This window comes from Cygnus atratus, chromosome 1 (genome assembly GCF_013377495.2).
Source record: "Cygnus atratus isolate AKBS03 ecotype Queensland, Australia chromosome 1, CAtr_DNAZoo_HiC_assembly, whole genome shotgun sequence".
Classification (NCBI taxonomy): Eukaryota; Metazoa; Chordata; class Aves; order Anseriformes; family Anatidae; genus Cygnus; species Cygnus atratus.
In genome coordinates this window covers 90395498-90422101 of record NC_066362.1, presented here as the reverse complement: position 1 = coordinate 90422101, position 26604 = coordinate 90395498, and the positions used below count along the sequence as shown (strand labels likewise).

Here is a 26604-nt window from a genome sequence, read left to right as displayed (position 1 = left end):
AAATAATTGAATTGGAAGCTGTGAATACACAGCTAATCCTAAACAGCATAGTAATTCGGGGCTTGGGCAGAACAACCAGAACTGGGCACTTTGGGTGTGAAGCTCTTGAACACGATTTCCTGACAGTGTTGATGCAGTCCTATGGAGACAGACTCTGGGTGAGCCAGCTATCTCCTGCCACACACAACAGTTACACATACGGAAAGGGACGATTTCTGTCCCCACAAAACCCCACTAATAGTGAACTCATCGTCTTAGCTAGAGTACTGAGGACTCTATTAAGTGTCTATAAGTGGTGCCTTGTTTTCAGATTTGCTCTTGAAAAATCTCTAAAACTCAACGTGACAGCAGGAGAATAGCTCAACAGACTTTATCTGGATTGACAAGTGTGCAAATATAGACTGTCCAGGTATTTCAAACCAAGGGCTTAAAACATTAAGCCACCTTCCCTCCCCTCCCAGTCTTTTAGACTGCTATTTAAACCTGATAACGGAGAGAGAAGCTGTTATGTATATATTGGCACAGGTCAGATAGCAGATTACCACAGCTCAGAATAACTGTGTGAAATTTATAGCTAATCCTGTGTACTCCTCCCTTTCTGTCTAGCCCTACCAATTCATAGTCCTGGTTTCTCCATCCTCAGAAAACTAAAGGTGGATTCATTTTGATCCATTGCATCTTCCCCAATTTCCTTGCCTTTTTTGCTTGTTTGTTTGTTTGTTTTGTTTGTTTCTAATTTCTGAAGACTTTCAGCTGTTCATCAAAGGCAGCATACAGATTATTGAAGAAATACAGAGCTACTTGTGACTCTGCTACTTTGACATGTCCCAGAGGTCTGATGGAGTTTGGGGCTTGGAGAGGACTCCAGGCTTCCTTCAGGCTGTGGCCAGAATCACCAGTTTCCTCAGTAAACAAAGCTGGCTTTTGTCACAGGGCAGGGGGGAAACTCTTGGCAAGCAAAGGCTATTAGGTAAGGACGAAGAAAGAAGCAGGGAATTAGGAGCAGCAAATCATTAAGTGGTTTTGTGACAGCTGCATACCCACTGTTATATAAAGAGACCAGGCTATATTGATCAGCCTGTTACACAAGGTTCTGCTTTGTCAAGCTCGAGACCTGTGATATTTGGGGACAGAAAATACCAGGCTTTCAGGTGTGTTCACCACCCTGGCGAAACCTTTTGAAATCCAAAATGCTAGGATGACCAACAATTATATTTCTTTAAAATTAACAGCTCCCCTTCTCCCTCACTCCCCCCGCCTTCCAGCTAGCTGCCACCACTCACCATTTTCTTTCGAGGTTACTGGCCAAGCAAGGAGACAGGGATGTCACCAAGGCACTGGGCTGGGCCCTGTGCTCAGCCTGTGGCATGGCAGAGCAGCATCCAGGAGGGCTGTACAGAAGGAAAGCATGTGCCCAAGGACCTAGCCCTCCACCACTGCCTCGCAGATGATGGGGTTCAGCTTTCTCCACCCCCTAAGTTTGAGCCTCTGCCTATGTTTTTAGGAGCATCCTTATCAATTTATAATAAAGCAGTGGGCAAGAGAGAGAAAACAACAACAACAAAAAAACACACAGCCATGACTCCATGGCCTGTTTTTCCAGCAAATTTTTGTTGGCAGTTCAAGCAAATTTTTCTTGCTTGACAAACCTATAGAAAAAGAACTTTGAAGACACAAATGCCTTCTTGTGGCAGATGCTCTATATGGCAGATAACCACAGGTGGGTCATATTTTAGGCATTAATGTTTCAAGGAATGTATGTAAGAAATCTCCCCCAAATTAAAACACATTTCCTATTATTCTCTAGACTACTCTGTACTATCAGATAAAGGACCTCAAGGAAAAAAAAAGTTAATACTTTACCTTCTTTATCTCATAAGCATTTTTTATTTCTGTAATAATGGAAGATTATAGATCATGTCTCATCACAAGAACAATATAAATTTAGTGTCATTACATGAGTTTGCGACCAAGTTAGTTAAAAGAGATCACCCAATTTCTGTTGCATTTCTTCTGCAATTCTTATCATTTCCAAAGCTTAGTTCACCAACATCATTATCACCAACAAATGCATTAATCACAGTTGCATACTTTTGGATATTTCAAAGCAACACTAAAGTGATAAAGGAAGAAAAAACAAAATGTAAACTAGGAGTACCCTTCAACTGCTCTATTCAGAATTATTAAGGCAATAAATAAAAAAACTATGGTTGTACTTCTAAAAAATAATTTCTTTAAATAAAAGAAACATATTACTGAACTCTTTAAATTCATTGTTCTCTTTATCTACATCATAATTTAACAAGCAGTATTTTAAAGTAATTGTGATTAACTGTGCAAAGTTAATCTTCATTGCCTGTTCACTTAATGTGATAAAATTCAGCATTAACTGGTAATGTTAGTAATATGCTCCAAGTGCTTTTAAATCTCAATGACATCTGCATAGTACATGCTAATTTGTGTACACTTAAATGAAATTTTCAAAGAAGCCCTACACACTTTGCTACAAAGGTGTAATTGCTTCAGCTTGATATATAAGATTGGTCATTGAGTAGGTGCACAGGAGACAACTCTAAAGCTTTCCTTTTGTTTTCCTTTTGTAAAGGACCTAAAGGCTGGGCAGTCTTAGCCTGTGCAGATCTCACGTGCTGGGTCTTATTGTGAACGGGGACTCATGACAGCCAGCTGCCAAAGCAGTAGTGGGTGCAGCAGAATTCGTCTATACTCAAGAATTCAAGAATTCCTCTGTACTGACATTTAGCAAGTGATGGTTTTACTGATATTATTAAAATAGTCTTTTAGCTGGCAATGACACACTATTATAGTGTAAGTTAGTACTATTACAGCAATAAATTCTATACCAAACCATTAGAAAACAAAATTAGGATTGTGAAATTGAACCAATAATTATGGGAAATCCCTACAAAGTAAAGGATTCCTACAGCCTTTTTGGAATCAATATAAAAAATGATTTTTAAAAAAAAATCTGGAGGTAAGAAAAAGATAAAAGACATTCTTTAAAACCATCTATAAAACCATCTAACCAATTGAGTAATGTTTCATGGAGCCAGATTAAATAGTTATAGAAAATCATTTCTATTCCATGTTGTTGTTTTTTTTTTTTTTTTTTTTTTACAGTCCATTTAAAAGGCACTTAGGCGTACTGACAAAAATGATATAACTACACTACTTTGAACACAGAAATCCATATTTTAATCTTGTCCTTATTTACAGTAATCAGACTAGTTACTTTATGTTGGAGATAATTTTATGCAACATTACTTCAGATTAAGGCGAAACAAATGGTCTGGCTTTGTTGCTTTTGTTGGATTGTGTCCAAAACTAATGTGAAAAGGATTTCTACATGTACATATCAACTCCAAAAAGCCAGAATATTTCAAGAAAAGCTGTAGATTTCTGTTACTTCTGACAGAAGGATTATTTCTGACTAAGAGACATTTCTATTCTTATTTTCATCTAGCCCTTGGTTTAGAAGCTAATTAATTTTTTGACACACAGGTTTTTATTGCTGACTTTACAATGTGACAGCTATGATTGCCATGAAAAGAAAAACATTTTCAAAATATTTCCTGTTGTGTAGACTTATTTAGAGGCAATTGTGAGAATGAAAAAGTGATCAAAACCAGAAAAAGCAAGAGTTTTACTTCTCTAGGCAAAGTGGTAGCACTACCCATGTGTGCTGAACCAACACAAGAATCTCAAGAAGGACAGAAAAGAAGTGACATAAAACCTAACATGTCTTGCAAGCACAATATCAGTTTATATGGCTCTTGACCCCTTATTGCGGTATGTAACGCATGTGTTGCTGTTTCAGCCTTACTGCTTTGGCTAACCTGGCTGGTTAGAGTAAGCTAGGAAAAGTTACTTGCCCGAAAAGTTATGCCAGCCTAAAGATATCCCTAAAACTACATGTGCAGCTGAACTTATGTTTCCAAAACTATTTGAAGACTTAGGATACAAAAACCAAAAGCTGTTCAGAAAAGTCTGGGAAAATGTTTTTATAATTATCATCCTCTCACAACTATAAGCTATAACATCAAATGTGTGTCAACTTTGGTAGTGCCTCTAGAGATGTAGGAATGCAACAAACAGTCTAGGCAGTTTCTTAGGTAGCGTGACAATTCATATCATAGCAGCTATTTGGGGTTCTCGAGACACTTCAGAGGAAGGCAGTCCAAGAAAGGAAGCCCAACTGGAGAACAAAGTTTTAAGCAAAGGAAAATAAACAGAGATACCCTGAGTCATTCTAATTAATCTCATAAGAAAATGGAACACTTAATATTTAGGTTCCATGTAGCGTTTGAAGTATTGCTCTCTAGCAATGCTTTGAAAGCTCTTCATGTTCTCATGGGAACATGGACGGCAGCTGTCACATAGCGACAGAAAGCCATTGCATAGTTGGGCCATATCAAACATTTACAACTTATCACTTCATGTCAATGAAAATAACATTTCTTTGTCTCTCATACTTCTTAAGAAGGGGGAAAAAGTGGAGGAAAAAGCAACTGCAAGTCAGTGAGTTGCAGTTATCACTAAAACATCTATGAAAAACATTAAATATTTGTGTGAGTGTTTTTATATTTTTCTTAGAATGAGCTACAACCACTGCTTTCACAGAGGATTTCATAGCAAATGATGTACATTTCCTTCTACTACAATACCCAAGAGGAGATATCGACTAATCCCATTCAAGCCACAATAACCAGAGAGGATAATATCTATTTATAGTCAGACCACAGAATAAGATGATGAAAAGTCTAGCTGAAAATCAGTGTAAATCAAAAAAAAATAAAATAAAATAAAGGCACAGAAGTACAGTAGGGAAGGAGGTAGAGTGAGGAAAAATGGAGTGGTGATCTGGCTCCCAGCAAAAGATGTTTTGAGATTTAGTTTTCATTGTTATGTAGACATTTTGACAGGCAACTGTTCTATTGAAGTAACACACTTTGCATTTCTTATTATCTGTTCTGCAGTAAATAATCTGCCGTAACTTTCTTCTTTAGATTTTAAGATGGATTCCTTTTCAAATTTTTTTTTCTGTTCTAATCTGCATAATGATATCAGATGAACTCTATTTTATCACAGGACTACTTTAAATATTAAATGAAAAAGCACAAACTAGAAAGATGACTACAGATTAACAGCAGTTGTTGATTACTTACCTAAAGATTTTTGTAAACTCTTTGCTATAGAGCATCCACTTTTCTGCATCTACCAACTTAATCTCTGCACAAGAGGTTTAGCAAGAAATACTGTTCTCTGTTGAGGACCATCTGATGCTTTACAAAACATTAGCAGAAAATCCTTGAAATTGCATGTTTTTCCTCTAGAGCTACATACCAAAATCCTATTAATCTTCTTTACTCTTCATAGTGTATCTAACTTTTAAAATACAATTTTCTTACAAAACGACAAGACATTTATTCTTGTATCTAGTTTCAATTAATGCTGAAATAGGCAGTAAGAGAACTACCATAGCAGCATCCCATTTTCAGTACATTGTTTCACACGTTAAATGGCTATGTAAATTTTGTCCTTCACAGGTCACAGGAACTCAATCAATCTATTCTTGCAGAATTCAATTATTAAATTTAGCAGTTCCAAACCTATCTGCAAGCCATTGGATGTGGATGACAGTGATCTGGATTTTTGATTTAAAGTGAGAGTATGATCCTGAGAAGACAAAGCTTGGATCACTAAACTCCAACAGAAATGGGCACTGACTGGAAACAGCTTTTATCCATTGAACAGATACACTCTGTTGAGACAGTGGCTTGAATACCTGTATGATGCTATGCTCCATCACATACAAACATGCAAGATAACTGAGTCCAGAAAGCCCTGCAGCCACAGTAGCACTGTCTCTTCAGCATGGTAACTTAGTGCAATATTCCTAGCTAACATGCTTTGGCTATGGCCAAGGCCAGAAGTAACCTCAATATCTCTACACGAGACTGAACTGTGCTGTGAAGATGTACCGCCCACTGTCACATGTTGACTGACCAATGTCATTTCCATAAGAAGGGTGCTGAACTATTATCTCCAACTTAAAGAAATTCAGGGGACTCTAAGGTTTGGCTTGCAATTGAATTTTTGTTAACGTTTATATAGATGACGTGAGTGAACCAAGCTTTGACTAGGCTATCGATCTATCACAAACTGGTAAAAACAGAACAAAAACAACAACAAAAAACCCCTACCCTGCTACCAAAATCATTTTTTCACTGTTTACAGTTCAATGGCAAGTGGCTATTTTTTTGTTGTTGTTGTTGTTGTTTTGTTTGTTTGTTTTGTTTTGTTCTAAATGAAAATCCTAAGTAGGCGAAAGATGTCTGTAACAAACCTCAACTGGAGGCAGGAAGGTTAACAAGGAGGTGAAATGCAATTCACTACTGTAATTTTTTTCCCCACAAGGCTTGATGGCTTCCTATGAGGCTAATGTTTCACATTTTACCTTCTAGAGGTTTTAAACTGGGCATATATGAAACATGGAGGAGAAAGCCTATGCGCTTTTTAAGAGTGTTTAATTATAATATTCATGATGGAATATTTCTCGGCATGGGTGACCCCAACTTACCTCAAGAAGCATTAAGCTGCTATAATTGAAATTGTAGTTTAATCTCAGGCCTAGCACTTTAGCACAGCTTTCTGAGCAGATTTCTATTTGTGTGAAAACAGAAGCCCACATGAGAAATACATATTTTATGCTGACAGAAGAGGACCTGATTAAATGACTTAAGTTTCCAAGAATTAGTTTCTTCAGATTTAGATGAACTTTAAACCAATCCACAGACCATATAATTTTATATATAAACTTCAGCAATAGAAGTCATGACAGTTTTAAACTGTGAAAAACCCACTTTTAAACCGTGTTTTTGTCTGGCTACAAAAAGTTATACAAGGAAAAAATCAGGTCATATATCTATAAAAGTCAGCTAGGCAAAACATGGGAGAATGTTCAAGTTTGCTAGCTCTAAACAGCACTGCTATATAAAGGGTACTTTTAAGCGAAAAGAAATCATTTCTATCAAGAAATTTTATATACTCCACCACTCACTGTGGTAATGACCCCTTTATTAGAAAGCAACAACCAGACAAGAGTGCAAAAGCAAAAGAAATCAAATTTTGACCTACAAACCTGAGTAGTCTCTGTAGTGCCGAAGGAAACTGATTGTAAGAAAGAGCCCAAATAACCAAATTATTTCTGAATCCGTGCCTATTATGCATGTAACCACTCACATACATTAACTTCAGTGGTTTGCAGATGAAAGATTATCATCTGTTTAATATTGCAGAGTGCCTAAATGTTCTACATAATGTTGTAGAAGGATAATGACCCCTTATTTGTACAATCATAGCTGCCATTTAAGAGCCCACAGTGTGATACTCCCAGTCAGCTATCCATTGACCACTCTTCACATATCTGTACTTAACTAAAAGCACCTGTCAGGATGAAAGCCTGTATTTCCACCAAAAACCCCTGTGGAGAAGAAAAAGCTGTAGCAAGGGTACAGGACAAAAAGTGAACATGTGGAGTGAGGGGATCCTCTTATTTTACCTCATCAATAACATACACTGTTCCTTTCTCCTGCCCTGAGAGGCTGTTCTGTTGCTACTTTATTCCCAGCTTAACCACATAAAAAGCATCATGGACAGGTACTTGAAAAGTGTTTGCCTGATACTTGTTATTTCTAAAAGTATACCTTAAAATAGTGGTTTTCAGTCTCAGAAATAAACAAAAAAAAGGTAATTAAACTTATGAAAACAGTGTTGTTAACAACAAAGTGTTAGAAAAAGAAGCAAAGTAATTCAGGCTGTATGGTAACAGAAACACAGTCATTATAACTAAATAGAGATTAAAATACAACAAATCAGAAATACAACTCAGAACAGAGACATGGAAAAAGGCAGTAGCAGGAAATACTTTCTCTTGTATTGGCTATACAGCCATAGCCTGCTGTCCCTTGAGGATGTATTCATAAAAGGTGTGAGGGTTAGCAATACGATGAGTAGTAAAGCAGTTTTTCTGAGACTGAATCCCTCTACATTACCCCATAGATAGAGAAGTGACTATTAGCAAGGTGTTGCCATTTTAAATGCATCTGGCCACTGCCACAGCAACTAAACCTGAGCACAGGTTCTTTCTGAAAGCTGCATTTATTTCACTCTCCACAATTCTATATCAATCCAGAATTGTAGAGTCTCAAAAATCTGCGGAGCATGTGCTGGTAGGCAGTGTCCTGGGACACTCCAGCATTGCCATGAGTGGAGGGCTCAAGCTGGCCATCTCCAGGACCTACGAGCGTAAGACAGTCCTCAAGACAGACCTAGAAAACAGCCCACACTTGCCTGGCAGTCTGTCAGTCGTTAGATTCTCTGATGTTTGCTTTCTTCCTTCACAATGACATGGTCTAAGGTCTTCTACACCTACTGAAAGGTGCTGCACACAAGTACCAGATGGCCATAACTTGGACATTACCTGCATGTTAGGGAGAGCTGACTGCAAGCACAAGCAGTTATTGCAGTTTCAGGGAGAGTAAACTGGAGATACAATGCAAAGAATCTGCTTTACCTCTTCATTTGGTAGTCTGTCCGGTCTCATAAGTTGGGCACTGTATGTTATTTCCTAATCTTAACTACATTTTCCTCTGTGCCACACATTCAATACAGTACCTTGGACAAATCTGTGCATCTGTGATGCACTTCATTGGTTAAGTGGAGACTGTATTGTCCCTTTTGTATAACATTGTTGTGAAAAAGGAATTTATTAACTAACTTTGTATTTGCACATACAAATATTTTTATATGCTCACATACAAGCATAGGATAAACAAAGGATAGAAGAATATCCAGTGAACTACAAATTACATCTCATTTTCAGAATTGTTTCTTGACATTTTTCAAGTGCATCTGGAAAGTACTAGTGAGAGTCCTCCTCAAAGCTCCCAAAGCACAGTCCCACCTCTTCACCTTTAGCACACCACAGCAGCAATCCTGTCCACAACAGCAGTTTTGTGAGCAGATCACAAAGAAAAGCCTGCAGGCTACAACTCACAAACAATAGTATGACATTAAAGACATAAATAAAAGAAGGTTTACCTGGTTCAGATCAAAGATATCAAACACTCGTTTAATGTATAAATCTCCCTGTGGATCCAGCCCCTGCAGACCCAGGAGTTTCTTGAATTCATGCAGACTAAGTTGCCCAGATGGGCACTCTCTCATAAATTTGCTGTAATAATGATGCATCTCTGGGACAGGGCCATCACCTGGCAATGATTCGTTGGCACCCATATTATTACACAAGTGTCTCTTGTATTCTGTTCACGATTATATCTCCCAGGTTCAGAGTCTCGCTCATGACCAGAACTCAGGCGAGTACTGCATTTAAAGGGTCATAGTAAACCTCTTACAACTGAGTTTCTATTTTTACTTAGTGACTATTTGTACCCATGTAAGATTACCTTTAATGCCTGGTTCTAAACCAGATGGGATTTCATAATGTGGCTAAAGTGGAAGTAAACAAAGCCATGGTCAAATTGTAATTCTTGAAAAGCCAAACTCTCCCACTCACTACAAACATGTGTACTAGAAAAATTAGGAGATCCTCACAATGGTTGACTATTAATTACATGCTAACCATTAGCAACACATAGAAGTCTAATCCTGGACTGACTGTAAGAAATAGTTACAATTTATGCCATAAATAAGGATGGAGAAAGTTGAGAGTGCAAACAGTGTTACATTTTCTCTGTTGTAGGTGTGCAATTGCACCCTATTTGCCCCCTCATAGCACGGGTCCCCAAAGAAAATGCAACACTCTGGTCATGAGCCTACTGACATAACCTGAGCAAAAGAGGAATCTTTTACGGGAACTCCTTTACAAAAATCAGCTTGGTCTGTTAAATAGATTAAATACAAGTTTCCTTGTTATTGGTCAGTGCTGTAGTCCTGCTTTTTATTTTACAGCTTCCAGGAATTGAATTCTTTCTTCCTCTGTGAGGTCAGGGAAGTGGTTAGGTATCAATAATACTTCTGTACTGATTAGCTTCTATACAGGGAGATGAGCAGCTCAGGGGCATTACTGTGTCACAGACAAATCTGGAGTTATAAATACCAGTGCAAAAATATAGGATGTTAGAGATGTAGGAGCAAGACAGTCCCACATGCTTATCCTTTTCATTTACCATCACTTGGCGGAGTTAAAGAGCACAGTCCTGTGAAGTGCTGAGTAGCTTATGAAAAACAGCAACCTCCCTTCAGCACAACTGTAGCCAGAGAACAATTAATATTTTATGGGGTTTTCGTCAATTTCTGAAAAGGGCTCCACACGCTCTTAATGGCTTTTGCTACCGTTCTCTCCACAAGGATATTATTAAGTTTAATATCATATATATCCTAGTCAGGCATATGAGTAAGAAAGCTTGAACACTCCTCAGAAGTGTCCACAAACTTCTGAAGATTGAGCAGGAAAACACAAACATTATCGTGGCTTTAGCCAAAGGTGTTCCTGCAGGCAGAGCACATCCAGCAAACTGGGTGGTGGTTGTGCTGTCCTTCCCCCAGAGACCACCTCTGAGCCCTCGAGCTGCTGTGTGATCCCTGTGACAGGGAGAGTGGGGACACGTCTTGTGCAGGGCGCAGGTATGGGGGAGGCCCTGGGGGGAGCAAGCAGTTCTGCTGCCATCCCTCAGGGATGGCAGGAGAGTCTTTGTGGGGCTTAGGTGATTTATCGGAGCTGAGGGAGTCTCTGAGCTGAGGCAAAAAGGGAGGGAGACACAACAGGATCCCATCCGTGCCACAAAATGCTTCTCTGCAGAGGGAGGAGCACCCTAGCTGAAATCCACTGCCTGTCTGCAGGTGAGTGTAGGCTGGGGCAGTGGGGGTAAGGGAAAAGGAAGCAAGGACAAGGGAGGTGAAGGGAAATAAGCAGACAAATTTCTTGGTTATGTATAGTCTGACAAAAAGCAATTTTTTTCCTCAGCCATCATACCTTAAAAGCTTAAAACAATGCACAAATGTCAAACACCAAAGAAGGACAGGGCACCAAGGACCTAACTTAGGCAGGCTGAAAACTTTACATGGTATGATAGGTAAGGACTGTTCTTCAGTAACTCAACCAGTCCTGGACATCCTTCCTCTTCTCTCTCTGCTCTTGTGGAATCACATCACCTTCTGCAAACACTGCTCCCAGGATCCCTCTTAGGCACAGGGAACTTGGAAGTTGCCCACATCTATTTATCCCTCTCCACTCCCACCCATATTTCCCACTCTTTCCCCCCACAACTCCCCACCTTTCCCCTGCTACTTTCTTCCAAATAACAAGCCATGGGACAGTGTACCCATGGTGACTGAAGCACATTACAAAGTCTGCTGTGCTGACGTAAAGATGGGGCCTTAGAATTCAGACTTCTGTCAGATTTTGCACTTTCTCATAAAACTAACAAGAAAATGTTACTTTAAAATAATTCCAAGTTTAATTTAGTACTTGTTTTCAGGATCCCTTTCATTTAATAACAGTAACTAAAAGATTTGTAAAAGACAGCAAAAATGCCTGGGGAAAAAGAGATCTGATTTATAGTTCACTGTCACAGCATCCTTCACCCCTAGTGAGAGACTGGAATAGTATGTAACACTGATATTACACATGACAAAAATAAAAATAATAATAATAAAAAAAAAAACAACAAGGTGAGTTTTATAGAGCACAAAAAGGCTAAAATTTATAACCTACTGCATAGTTTGACAGCAGTTAATAAACTTACAGACAAAGTGTGTGCTGAGATAGTAGAAATTCTACAGAAGTCACCTGTTCCTAAAGCCAATGGCATTGGAACATTTCTACTTTTCTAAATAAAAAAAGAAAAGAGTCATAACAACATGGAGCTGAACTGAAGAAATTAATATAGCAAAGCCACCTCAAAGAGCACTGAAACAAAGGTTACAGGGACTACCTTGTAGATAGGAAGCACAGTGAATCAATTTCAAATGAGCAATCTATGGCAAACCGAACTGATGGTGAAAGACAAAAATAAATTTTCAGTATCTATTGAGATCTACATTAGAGACACCAAGGAGCTTTCTGGAGTCTGTACAATATTTTGGGAAATAAGAAAGAGGTACATGCAGGTAACAGGGATGCAACATACTTGCACTGAACGTGACAATCCTGCAATAAAGAAGATTGTTGGTTCAAGGACAGACTTCGGTGAAACTGCAAGAACATGGGGCACACAGAAAATTCACACTGCAGCTAAAGAAAAACTGTCTCTGTAGCCAAACATGAGAAAAACATCAGATCCATTAATCCTGCTCTGAAAATGGTATAAAATCTCATCAGTATTGGAAGGCATGATGCCATCTGGATTTCTTTAGAAATGAAAAAAAAAAAAAGATAACGCTTCCACATAGGCTGATAATAGTGGTTGCTCCTCTTTTTATTCGTCTTCTTATTTATTTATTTTTTCCTTCACATTAGGGTTATTAGTAACTATCTTGATATGAAAAATGGCAGAAAAGTAAAATATTAAAGAAGATATTCTCTTTATTATGAAAGCAGTGGTAACTCAATTGTGAGCAGCAGATACTAAAACCCTGTGCTGTGAAACAAGGTCACATATCTTTAGACTATGGTAGATTCAGCTGAATAGTACCTATTTGAAGCATAAGACAAAAAAAAAGACAACTGCTAGTGCTCGAAGTAGCAAACGATAAGTTTTAAATGCATTTCTCTCCTCCATAAACCAGATAGCTTTTGCCCGATGAGGCAAGTTTCTAGTGGGGCACAATATTCAGTCTCTGCCTGAGAGCAGAAGACTCACTAAATTCCTGCTAACTCAAGCATGGGGAGGAGGAAAAGATAATTCTTTACTGTTTCCTATGGCCTCTTACCCATGGCATACAAGGCAAAGTATGTGGGAACAGGTGTACAGTCACTTGATTATTCTCTCAATGAAAACACTGATCTAGCACTGGCACAACTTTGTTAGGTCATAATCAAATTCCTTGTGTGCCTTCTATTATATTTCTACAATGATCTCCTTGGGTTTATGTATGAACTTAAAACAGAAACAGAAGGCAGCGACCATTTAGAAGTACATCTACAGAAGCCTTTTATGTCTAATTCCTTTTTGTACTACTGTCTCATTATTCCTGACATGGAGATTACAAGTATAGCACAATGATACACGTGCTGCTGATGAGATAAGGAATTGTGCTTACCTGAGTTGTGTGTACTCTAGCCCAGGCATTTTTGTCATTATACTAAGCACTCAGAGACATGATTCTGCTGATCTGGTTAGCTACACACACCACAGCTCACCAGTATCTATAAATAACCAACAGACCGTGTGTAATGAAATAACGTCTTATACTTCCCACAGAAACATTTGCAGCGCGGTTGTTTTTGTTTTAATGCTTACAGGAAGCGCTCTGAGATACTGACCTTATGCTTCCCATTTGGGATCAAAGACTAACACAATAAGGGGCTCCTCCTGAAGCTGTTATTTTCATTAAGGTTTCTAGTCACCAGAGAAATATATCCTCCTCAAGCAGTTATGCATGTGGGGTCAGAAATACATTCTTTTTGTAGCTATTGCAAATTCACTTTTTTTCCTGAACTGACATTAATCAAGTGGGACTGAAAACCTCTGTCTGAGGACAGAAAGGCAGTGTAATGACTATTAAACTGTTACTTTTAAGTGGTCTTACTAGAAATGACAGAAAACGGTCCTCTCATCAAGTCAAACCTGAGAGGTCAAGGAAGTGGCCTGGCTCCAACTGGGAGAAATAAAAATAAAACAAATCCCACAACTTTTGCATGCTGATAATCTGGGAAGGAAAAAAAAAGTACTTAATTTTGAAAAAAAAAAAAGCTCAATTATCAAATACCTTTTTAACCTAAATTAATAGAAATCATTTTCAATTTAAGTTAACAAATTCTTGTTTCAAGAGTCCCCTAAATCTTTGTATTAAGGGTCATGTCTCTGAATTAACTCCCACCCCAATGACATTTTGATGCCACAGACTGTTTTCATAAAGGATTTCAGCTTAGACAAATTGGATTTTTCAAGTTAATTATGTTACGTACAGCTCTTTAACAATTCTAAATCCTAGCTGCTTCTTTTTATCTGCCTACACAGCACAGCCATTTGGAAGAACTTTGGCTATTCAAGTACCCTTTTTATTTATTTATTTATTTATTCATTCATTCATTCATTCATTCATTCTGTCACCCCTCAACAGCAAAAAGATCCACTGAGTTAAGCATTTTAGAAGAGGGAAAATATAGCCAAAAGACAGAGACATTAGTAAACATTTGATTAAAAGGAGAGTCTGCCTTCTTTAATTAGGCACCATTGTTTTGACTGGAGATGTTCTCCTTGGTGTCTCAAGCCATTCCCAAGCCCAGCAGACAGTGAGCAACTTGCATCTCCTAGTGGCTCCAGCTAGAGGTGCAATGATTTGTTGCAGCTGCTAAATAACAATTGCATATTGGTGTTCAGCAATTCTGTCCAAGTGCTTTCCTTGGCCTGTGAGAAAGGTGGGCTCTGTGGAGCAATGCCCAAAGTGCTGGATCTTGGGGCTGCTATTCCTGGCCTCTTCTTTTACCTCTTACTGCAGCTCAACAAACTACCACGTTTATTCCCGTACATTTTTTTTTTGGTCCAAGTGTCAGCTCAGATTTGGATAGAAAAGGGATCTGTCACGAAGATTTTAACTATCTTTTCAACACTCCTTCTCTGCAACCTGCATTTCAATTCCACAAGGGTTCAAACTAATATACCAAGTTGAGATTAGACATTATTTCTTCTTTTCACTGTTTGTACATTTTCATTTGATATATATATATATATGTTGTTTATTTTCCAGTTTTCTTATTTCTTCTCCCTCCTGGATAGCTGGTATCTACTTATCTTATTCTTGCCTAATTGTATTTTTGATTCTACTTTTTTTTTTTCCTTTTCCTCTGCACTTCTTGATTCTTTCCATTTATATTTAGAACAAATAACACCATCTTGGGAATTCTGATTTAATGTAATAATTCGAGTCTATCATCCTTCCCCTGCTCAGACTTAATTTTTTTTTTTTTTTTTAAGGAGTTGGGAAGGGAAATATAACAGCTGTATTACTGTTTTACAAACTTTCCAAATAAGAATAAGAATGGTGGTAATCAGATAAAGAAAAAAAAAATGATATTCATTGTAAACATCCCCCAAAAAGCAGCCTAATAGATCTGAAGAAACTCTGCTTTAGAAACAGTGGGGAAAAACATTTTTAAAAAGGAGAATGAAGACAGAAATATTCACACAACATTTCAACAGCGAAAGGGAGAAACATGAGGATTTTAAGACTCTTGGCCAGTCCTACCTGCAAGGAATCGAACATTTCTGGTAGATTTTTGAAGAGCTCTTCTCTTAAACCCCCTAAAAAGACATTGGAAAGAATCCAACAAATCCAATTTTCTGAATTTAAGCAGTGCTGATGAGAAAAAGTGAAACAAAAAACACCAAAACAACTTCTGTTTACCTACCCCTTCTTATCTGATATCACTAAGCTAAAGTTTTCCACTGTGCAAGCTAACATACACATTTCATGATGAAAATAGTCCAAGAAAGTTTCTTACCTGATTCATGTCAAAAATCTGAAACACCTGCTCAACGTACATGTTTGCCTGAGGGTTCATATCACATAGACCGAGTATTGTCTTAAACTCATGGAGAGTAAGTTGTCCAGAAGGGCAATGATTCATAAATGTCTTGTACCACAGACTGTTTTGTATTGCTGCAAAATCATCTGCTGATTCCCCAGCACCCATAACGCCGTCCGCCCTTTCTCTCCATCCACAGCACACTGTTTACCTTTGCACAGTGCTGTGTTCCCTGGCTTGCCTCCAGCTAGAGCTGAGCCACAATCCATGAGCTGTAAAACTACTATAAACCACTCGAAGATCCCTGCAGATTAGGTAATCCCTATTAGGCAAAAATAGAAACTCCATAGGATCATCCTCTGCGATCTGTTTGAACACAGGCAGGTTTGTCAATAAGCACATACATCTCCCTGGCCAGAGCTACCTCAACATGTTCCCAGGGTTCATCCTGCAGCTGCAGGGGCTGTCTTGAAGATGAAAGATGACATTTTTGTTTATGCTGTGTACAAGCCTGTGTCAGGTTTGCAGCCCTGGTACTCTTACTAAAATCATAATGCTTTGCACTAAAGATGTGCTGGCTATGATGACTTTGAATGCTTCCCAAACAGTGAAATGGTGTTGCAAATGCTGTGCTTTGTTTGGAGGGCTTTACTTTCAACCCTTTGGAAAACAGAGAGAATCAAAAATCCTGCTAATGACGTATATGGTGACACTAATGTGTGTTAGTGAGTGCATGTTCATCCAGCTGAAGGAGGATAATATATAAACAGACCATACAGTAGGAAAACATTGGTATTGAAAACAAATGTTCTGATAATCTCACACAGGAGACATCAGGTTATTTAAATACAAAAAAGAAAAAAAAAAAAAAGAGGTGAATTTCACACACCAGAACCAGAGGAAAGTACATAAATCAGAGCTAGTGAAATTTAGGACCCTTTTCAAAGGGTTCGAAAGCACTCTCCATGACCCTCCAATTAAAACACGTACTTTGAATTTGAGTTACATCCTATCTAACCTGAAGTAGGAGGTAAATACCTCTCATATAATCTTGATGTAAAAAGAACTAGGAATGTGTCCTTAGTTATATAATTCTTAAGCAGTAAGAGTAACTGAAATATAATCATATTGCTTCATTTGCATAATCCATTTAACACAGGTTCTGTTCACACAATCTCAGTGATGGGTTCTCAGATAATACAGTGATAGAAATCAGAATATTTAAAGCATGTATCATAGAAATTGGAAGCTGATAAAGCCACCTCCAGCAATTTCAGGTTCAGAAAGAAGCCTGGAGCACACCAAGTCTGTTATTTGCTTGGAATCTCAATTCCTAAATGCCAGACATACTGCAAGATATTAGATCCCAAATTCTTCCTCATTCAGTAATGTCAAAGATCTGGCAAGAGATTTTTACCATTATGGCAGGAGACAAAATCCGATCCTCTAGCAGTAGAAAAATAACATGTAGACTTAAGAAAAAACAGAAAACCATCCCTGTAGTTTTCAATTTGCAGTGGGCAAGACAGTCTGAATAATAACTTTTAGCATCTCTAAACGTTATGACCTGTCAGAACGTTGATTTATATGTAGTTTTTTTCACAAACAGATAAAAGAGGATATCTCCTTATTCTATTAAGAAGTACTTAAATAGTTTTTGCTGACTGAATCAGGTAGGCTGTTATTCCACTGAAGTATGAGGGAGGGCAGAGAGGCTTGGTTCATGTAACGTGCAAAGAGCTGAGTCATCTCATAATAAGATCCTTTGGCTGAGCTTAGCATGGAAAGGAGTCTTGAGCTGGATTTCTGCATTAAGACCAGAATCCAGAAGACAAATCCGTTTTGATTGCACTACTCAGAAGTCACACTCTTGTTAGGGAAGAGTTGATATGGTCAGAATGATCAAGAGCAGTATGAGGATAGTTTCTAAGAAAGCCCATGACAAGCCATAAAAATCCCGTATGTGTTACAAGAGAAAAACATAACCAAGCTCATCTAGATGCTATGTATAGTATCTGAATCCTGTTGCTATACTGCTGTAAAACATTGCAGTTCAGTTAATGCATTTCTTTAAGCCTTTCCAACCACTAAATTATACAAACAGATTGGACAAGGAGAAAAACTTGACAGTCTTTTATCTGGGAGGAGATTTCCGTTCTTCTTAATATTCCCTGCTGCAAAAGGATACAGACTGTACAATCTCAGGTATTTGACTATTCTCAATGTACCCTGCCAATCCTGCCTTCTAAATAACTTTTCCTGAGCCTTCTGCCGCAACAGCTCAATTAAGAAAATATACAATGAAATCTATGCCTCAGATTACAGTAGCTAATGGCAGATTGTTAAAACATCTTGCAGAACTGAAAATGAAGATCAGATCTTTAGCTGGAGCTCATTATTAAATAATGAAGTTTTAAGCCTAGCATAAGCAGTTTTATAGTGGATTTTATGAAGCCCTAAAGGCCAAATCGTTGTTTAATTTCATCAAAATGGGGGGAAGACTTCCAAATGGATAAAATATTGAAACATCTTTTTCTGTCTAACATGGAACATTAATTAAACAAGCTCTTCTGGGAAGAGCAAAACAAAAGCCTTCATTTGTACAGACTCTGTCTATTGTCTGCTAAATCTCCTCACCCTGGTACCCCGGCTCTACCCTGTATCCTCACCAGGCAAAAGAAAACAAGTGCCTGATTATTGTGCCAACCAGCTGCTGCCTTGAACAATGAATAAAAGCTGAGTTCTGCATGAGTGGGGCAATCATCCTGGGTGTGTCCCTGCTACCCAGCTGCCAATTTTTATGACTACTTCAGGAACTAATTAGCTAAAATTCCTACTCCAGGAAATTTTATTGAAATATGCCAATTGATTAAAATGTTATGGGTTGAGCAGAGAACAGGATTAGAGATTGCTAGATGGGACCATGTAACAATAAAACTCTGATGGGTGTATAACCTGGCAAGTTTAAGGCCTATGTCTTAATATTCATCAGAAAACCTGAGCAAGCTACTCCCTGGGTACTAAGCTATCTGTACTAGAAGGGAGGCTCTGTCATCAGTAACTGGTAAAAAACAAAAACAAAAAACACAGCTGATCAATTAAAAGACATCCCCCTTTTTATAAAGCTCTCCCCCTTTTTAGTTTTGAGCTCTTTCCCTATTTAGACAGGTGCCAGGTACACACATGGCTTGTCCTCATGCAGAGAGGCTAGCTACTTTGACAACATAAATTTTTTTCTTATGGAAATAACTTAGACATGGAAAACTATTTTCCACAACTGTAATCTGTTGGACTGTAATGCCTTGAGTATATAAAAAGCAAATATCAACATAAATAACCCCATTCTCAGTACTATGAGTATTATAAACAAGTGAATAAAACTGTTACAGTTTTAATTATATTTAGTATTACAGGGGTTACAGATAGTAGAAAAAGCTGAAAGGGGTGGTAAAGAGCAACTGCACCTTGAAAGTTTGTGATATAACTTATTCTGCACTTGCTGCCTGTACTGGTTACACTATTTACTGAGCGGAATAGGTATTTTCAAAGATAGGAACCACTAGTAACAGTGGTGACAAGTTCTCCTGGGTATTTCTGTTGGTGTAAAACTATTCAAAATGGTACTTTCCTATTCCCTGTCCCCATCCTCAGTTATTCCGCAGCAAGTACCCAGTTTCCTGATGCCTGCAGTCGGTCTTGCATTGGAATGCCATCACCTTGACAGAAATCTGATTTTTAGGAAGTGTTCATTTCACATTCCAGTTTTCTGAAAAGTGACTTAAGCAAGTTGAGGGCTCAATTTTCTGATATACTAATGTTTTTACTTATTTATGTATTAATAAGTTTTTACTCCATGATTGCTTTTTCAGCTGGAAGCTGACTTTGATTGTTGTTTCTACTATTGACAAATCAGCCTGAACCTTATTTCAGTCAAGGACAAACATTTCTGTAGGAATTACAAATGACTCTCCATTTCTGTAGTATTTAATAGAAATTTTTATTTTCTCCTTTGGCTCAAGGAGAAAATAACAAGGCACAATCTTCTGGATGGGTCTCATGGCTGGAAGGAACCTGTATGAACCCTGAGTTGGAAGAACAAATAACAGCAAGGCAACCAACAGCTGCTGGAGGCTTTTGTGTTAACCTAGGATGTTAAGAAGTAAAATTGGGATGAGGGATTAGAATCAGAAAGATGAGTCTTTGGAAAAGGGGGATTGACTGATACCAACCTAAGTCATACCAGGTGCTCAGAATGAATCCAGAAACCTTTTATTTGGTGACAGAAGAAATCATCATGGCTGTGTTTTATATTCTTAAAGCATTAACAACAATGGACCCAGACAAAAATTTAGTGCTTTTAAAAATATTTTTCAAGTGGAGTTATGCAAATAAACTTCCAACTACAAACACACATGGAGAATAATAATAAAAATACATGTTTCAAAGATGAGAAGTTATTCAACAAATATTGGAACGCAGGCATCCAAAACAGCAAAACGTGCTGGGAACAGAGCATTCAAAATTGTTTGCCTGCCATTCCCATTTATTTGCCAGTAGTTTTCTATTGAATCACCTCTCATTCACTTCCATTACCTCTGAATAGCCAGCATTACCAGCACCCTGAGACATGTTGCTGAACATATCAAATGGTAGAGCCATAAGAAAGTCACGAAGTTAAAAATAAATTCTTACCTTATTCATGTCAAATGTGTGAAATACTTGTTCAACATAGCTGTTAGCTTCGGGAGTAAGTCCATGCAGATCCAGGACTTGTTTAAATTCATGCAGACAAAGTTGTCCAGATGGGCACTCCTTCATAAATTTTGTGTACCAATGGTGAATTTCCATGGCATTAATGTCATCGGCTGATCCAGCAGCACCCATAGTGTCAAACATACCAGGTAACCTTTTTCAGTATTTATTCATCCAAACGTTCATTCTTGCTTCCCAGCAACAATCATTCAAACACCAGCTCTGCCTCTGAGAGCTACTTTAAACCTCTTATAGATCACTACCAATATAGACTAAGTAAATATAGCACCCTAGCAAGATTACCAGTGCCCAGTTTCAGGACACCATGGTTTTATCAGCTGATCACGGTCTTTGTGAACAGTCAGTTTGCAGAGCCTCAGCAGGGCACAAGGACACATTGTGCTGATTCTCACCTTGTGTTGGCATCTGTGGTGCTAAAGCTATGTAAACTGGATGAATATTGAGTAAGCGACACTCAGGGATTTTGAGAGTAGTTTCTAAACCTGTTTTAATAATTCACAAGGTTTTAACCAGACCTTCAGCCCAGACGTCCTTTCACTGTTGCAGTGGTTATATTTATAAAGACAAAGCACACACTCTTCACAGTAACTTGTGGAGTCTTGATAGAAACTACAGCAAATTGGTAACCTGAAGGTTGAATGAGTTCCAGTCACTTTCCCTTCTCACCCTTTTTTTTTTTCCAGGGAAGAGGTCACAAAAGAAAAGATAAGCTGCTGAATATATAAGAAGAAACAAGAAGTTGATCTAAGTCCTACTGTGAGACATCAAGATGCATCTGTAAGAGCTGAAAGAGCTTTAAATAGTAGAAAGCATATAAATAATGCTTTGGTGAGTGGTTTTCAAATACCACCCTCAAGTAAAGCTTCTCTGAACATCTTATTTTTCTATCCTTATTTTAATAGTTGGATAATATTTTGGATACTTTTTGGACAGCTGCCTTATAGCAATTGACTTTTCATTTTTAATACTTCTCTATATACCTTGGTCCAAGTACAAGGTATTACCTTATAGGCCCAAACAGTAAGATTATTTGACTTGGATAACCTGAAAAAATGAAAACAACTATACACCATGTACAAAAACCATGACATTGTCTTTAGAAAGCAGTTCTACAAGTGTCTGAGTCTTGCATAAGCCACTGCTCTCCTAAAAAATGTTCCCCCACTGCCACTGCTCGTGCAGTCTCATGCTTTCCCTTCCCTTAGGTCAGCATGAATTTTTGTGTGGTTGCACCAGGTAACAACTGTAAGAACAGATCCAGGTAAAAGCTTGCAATAAAATTGAATACTAATAAATATAGTTAGCTGAGACTACTTTATTTAAACTCTGCACTGCCTGGTCTCACAAAACAGTGTGTTGTACAAGAAAATAGATCGATTGAGTGGGATGGAAAAGAGTGACCTGCAGCACAGTGAGTGAAAGGCCACTTCTTTTGTATAGGGAAAATGAATAATTGCAGCAGAATGCAGTCCTCCCATGGAGCAGTGTGTAGCTGCATAACCTGAATTTTCTTTTGGTCGAAGAGTCAGGCTGGTTTAGTTGTGAATAGTCAACACAACAGCCATGAGAGACAGATGCTTTACAAACTTCATCTCTATGGCACATTAGTTGGGTGTGCACAGGGAGGGAGGCATGAATGACCCTGGACCATGCTGCCTTTGCGTGTTTTGAGCTCTGTTTAATTTTTCTGGTGAATAAAGATTTGGGACACACTAATCATGTAAAATTAGAATGGCAAAATAGTCCAGAAGAAAAAGGAAACATGGAAGAAGAATCAAATGCAAAAAGGAGATGTTTTCAAAGGAGTTCTTGTAGGCCACATTCCTGTTAGGGTAGCTTTACTGGTGGATTATAGCGATGAAGTACAAAACATAAGGGTTATGTTGGCAACTCTTTTTAGCAATTTAACAGTATCCTCACTTTCACTCTGAGGAAAACAGGCTTCTCTAGTTAAAGCACAATTGTCTCAGGCTCATTCTATCTACATGCCAAGGTTAGTCAGGGATTGTATTTCTTCATATGTATGACGCTACAAGCAAAGTCAAGAAGCAGAATGAGGGAGAATAACAAGGTAGTGAAGAATTTGGATTGTATATCTGCAGGCAAGGTAATGGCAATGTAATAATGGGGGAAAAGCAGCCAGAAGAGGAAAATAATCACAGAGCAGACAGACTGACAGGACTTTGAGAATGTATGGCCATACAAGAAAGCATGAAAAAAAATGATGTCATAAAAAAGTATGTGACCTGGAAACAAGAAGCTAAGTTTATGTATCAGGTTGAAAAATGGATTTTAATTCCAAAGAACTCCTCATTCCAAAGACCTCATCATCAACAGTTGTGCTCAGAAACCTATTGCCTGAGTAGTGCCTGTCTCAAACAGGCACTACTGTATCTGAACATGAAAGAAACCATGGACATGGAAAACAACAGAACCAAATAAAACAGGTCACTTGGAGCCTCTGCACACTCTACCAGATGACACCTGCACTTAGACCTTCATGATGTAATGGAAGTTACTCAAGATTACAAATACAGGTTATAAAATAAAGGCCCTCAAGGCTCTGATAAATTGTCTAGTTAATATCAAGTTTTCTATGCATGACACTATGAAATATGGGGGGGAAATATAATGAAGCATTGGAAACCTAAAATCGCAGACAGCAAATCCCATGATATCACAACAGAGACATCAAGAGCTCTTATGGAAAAGCTTCAAGGGAGTAAACTCTAACCCCAGCATTTTGTCCATAGCAAAATTCTGACTAAGCCTCAAAGTGTTATATATTAGCGCCATCAGTCTCTGCAATTCATAGCTTGCACTTGAAGGATGTAGGAAAATGGCACCATTTAGAATTTTTTATTTGATCCCTTTGCTACAGTGACATGCAGCAATCTTACTTGTGGCCATAAAAATTGCAGGCCTCTGAACTGAAAAAAATCTTACTCTCCTTTGAATTTAAGGCAGCCTTTCCAGAATGATTTGAAATATTTTTGCAAAATAATTTGAGAAAGGATCACTTGGAAGTCCTAAAAAAATCAAAATGTTTGCATAATTACACCGTGGAACTAATTGCCCCACAATAGTAAACAAATATGGGTTCAAAAGGCAATTAGACAATTATGTGTAGGAAAAGTCCATGAAACCCATTTACTGACTTTGTTATCTGACTGAGCAGCCACCGGCTGCTAGAAGCAGGGAGGGTGGCTGAGGGGCATCTGTTCCCCAGGTATATGCCCCTGGCTATTGCCAGAGACAGAACAGGAGACCAGAAGTATTTCTGAGCTGACTAATGAGTAGGGCTATTTTTACAGTCCAGACACGATCCAAAGAATGTTTAATTGCCTTATCTCTATCCAGCTGGTGGTCAGACTGAAGGAATGAAGACCAATCATTTTGGAAAAAACAAAGCTATTTGTGAAGAAGGTCCTGTCCTAGATGGATGTCTGGCTACAATACAGGCAAACCCAGTTTACTTGTATTTTGCATATATATCATAAAATTATTGGTGTCAGATTTTTTTCCTTACAGTTTTCATTTGCATCTTCCCATCACCTTTTCATGCAGGCTTAACACTTCCTTATTAGGATACTTTATATTTAAATTTTTCCTATAAGCTTTTCAGTGTGCTCCTATCTGAAGATATGCAACTCTGAATACACAGTAATAAACCTGTAAATTAGTGATTTATTGTTGTTATGTCCTATACCTGTTCTCTAAGAGGCCAAAGCTAAACACATGTAGGAATCTGCCTGCTATCAAAGCCATGATGTATACAAAGACAAAATTGGGTGCCACTGATATAGCTAGTAAGAGAAGAAAATCAGAAGAGTTGTGACAGCACACACTAAGGAGATGGCTAGACTGCAATTAACCTTTAATTCTTCTTCTTATGTTGATTTTTTTTTCTAAATTAGTTAATTACCAATGGTTCTTGTAAACTTTAACAGATGTCTCTTGAAATTAATTTTGTAAATTGTTTCTAAAATGTTGGTAAGGTCACTTAAGTAATATTCTAATTCTACTAAAGCCCTTTATATAAAGAATTGAGGTGACATCATTGTCTGTCTGGAACTCTTATGCAACACAGACACAACATTATCTTTTTTTGTTGTTGTTGTTGTTAAAAAAAAAAGAGACAACCAAACCTGTTCCCTTCCCACCATCCTATGTGAGAAGAAAAAGACGGGAAACATAATAAAAGTTATCCCTCCTTCAGAAGCATACTAAATATCATTGTTTCATTAATTCCTTTTGGGGAATTTTACAGTTCATGTTTATAAAGTGACTGTAAAAACTAAAACTGAAGAACAAACATAACATACTCAGCACCACCAGCCTTGTAAAGAAATCTTACATTTAATAAGTAAATCATAACTTGATTTGACAGTAGTAATTGCATTTCATTTGTCAGTCCTTGCTGGTGTAGAGTCTGGGATTATCTAAAGGTCAAGATTACTTCTCTGTGAACTGGCACGGGGATTCACAGCACGCAAAGCACCACATTCCCCCTGAGTGCCTTGTCACAGACAGACTCAGTAGGAAACTGGAGCACATTCAGCTCCAGTGCACCAAGGCACATCTCCCAGACTACAAATAATCCATGTCCATCTATGCTTGTACACAGACACACAGCCAATTTAGGAAGCCCAAGACACACCACATTTTTCTTCTTGTGTTCAATAACTAGAAATATTTGAAATTGAATGTCATTTATCTCTGAATGCACTTCAGTAATTCTGCCATTTTCCCCCTTAGGCTAATAAGTTTTCCGTAGCTGTGTTTGCAATTCACAGTGTTGCTGTGGTTTCCTAGCATACTCTGCTTTGTAGATGTGGCAAGTGAGGGACAAAATTATTTTCACTTTATTTTTTTTAACTGAATGAAATAGTCTTTCAAACCTAGAGAGGCTATTTTGTTTTATATCCTGGCTAACAGCAAGCCTGTACTCCTTCCTGGATGCAGGAACTGAATGCATCCTTAGCAAGTTTGCTGATGATACTAAACTGGGAGGTGCTGTTGGCTGTCTCAAAGGATGAGAGGCCTTGTGGAGGGATCTAGATATATTGGAGCATTGGTAAATCAATCACCAATGGCATGAAATTTAACAAGGGTACATGCCAGGTGCTGTATGGACAGAGTAATGCCAGACAGGTACAGAGGGACAGATGAGTTACTGGAGAGCAGCTGTGCAGAAAGGGACCTAGGGTACCAGTTGACAGCAGGCTCAACATGAGCCATCAGCATGCCCTGGCAGCCAAGAGGGTAATCCTCATTTTGGGATGCATTAAACATAGCATTGCCAGCCAATCAAAAGAAGTGATTCTTCTCATATATTTAACATTGGTGTGGCCTCGCTTCGAATATCATGGTACAGTTCTGGTCTCAGCAATATGAAAAGGATGTTATGGTACTTGAAAGCATACAGAGGAGGGCAACCGAGCTGGTAAGAGGGCTAGAGGGCATGTTGTGTGAGGAGACGCTGAGGAATCATGGGTTGTCCAGCCTGGAAAGAAGGAGGCTGAGAGGTGATCCTGCTGCTCTCTGTAACTTCCTGAGGAAGGTAAGCGCAGAGAGAGGCGCTGGCCTCTGCTTCCTGGTCACGGATGACAAGATCCATGGGAAGGGCACAAAGCTGCACCAGGGGAGGTTCAGACTGGACATTAGGAAATATTTCTTTTCTGTGAGGGTGGCCAAACACAGAAACAGGCTTCCTAGGGAGGTGGTTGATGCCCCATGCCTGCCAGTGTTCAAAAGACATTTGGACAACACCCTCAATTAATATACTTTAACTTTTGGTTAGCCCTGAAGAGGTCAGGCAGTTGGACTCAATGGTCTTCATTGGTCCCTTCCAACAGAACTGTTCTATTCTATTCTATTCTATTCTGTTCTGTTCTGTTCTATGTCACATTTCTATTGAGAAGTACTATAAATATACATTTAAACATGGAGAATTACTAGCTAATAACCCATCATGGCAACCCAGAACAAATGACATGCAATGTCCTGTAAGGCATATCCATAGTTCAAGTATGGACAACAGCAGAACGAACTCAGGTGATTACAGGAACTTACTGTATAACCTATCCAAAAAGTTTTCCCTGAATTTTTACCACCCAAATTCCAGCTTTTTGCATGGCTGAGTTCAGACTGAAAGGGCT

At 38.4% G+C, this 26604-nt stretch overlaps 1 protein-coding gene across 1 annotated transcript in view; it reads right to left on the bottom strand.

The window, feature by feature from the left end:
• The window catches only part of GUCA1C (guanylate cyclase activator 1C), a 31462-nt gene extending 10908 nt beyond the window's left edge, over window positions 1–20554 (bottom strand). Inside the window, exon 1 of the mRNA XM_035540444.1 lies at window positions 20363–20554. Within this exon, the coding sequence (XP_035396337.1) occupies window positions 20363–20554 (192 nt within the window). The remainder of the gene's footprint in view (window positions 1–20362) is intronic.
• Between the last annotated feature and the right edge of the window lie 6050 nt (window positions 20555–26604).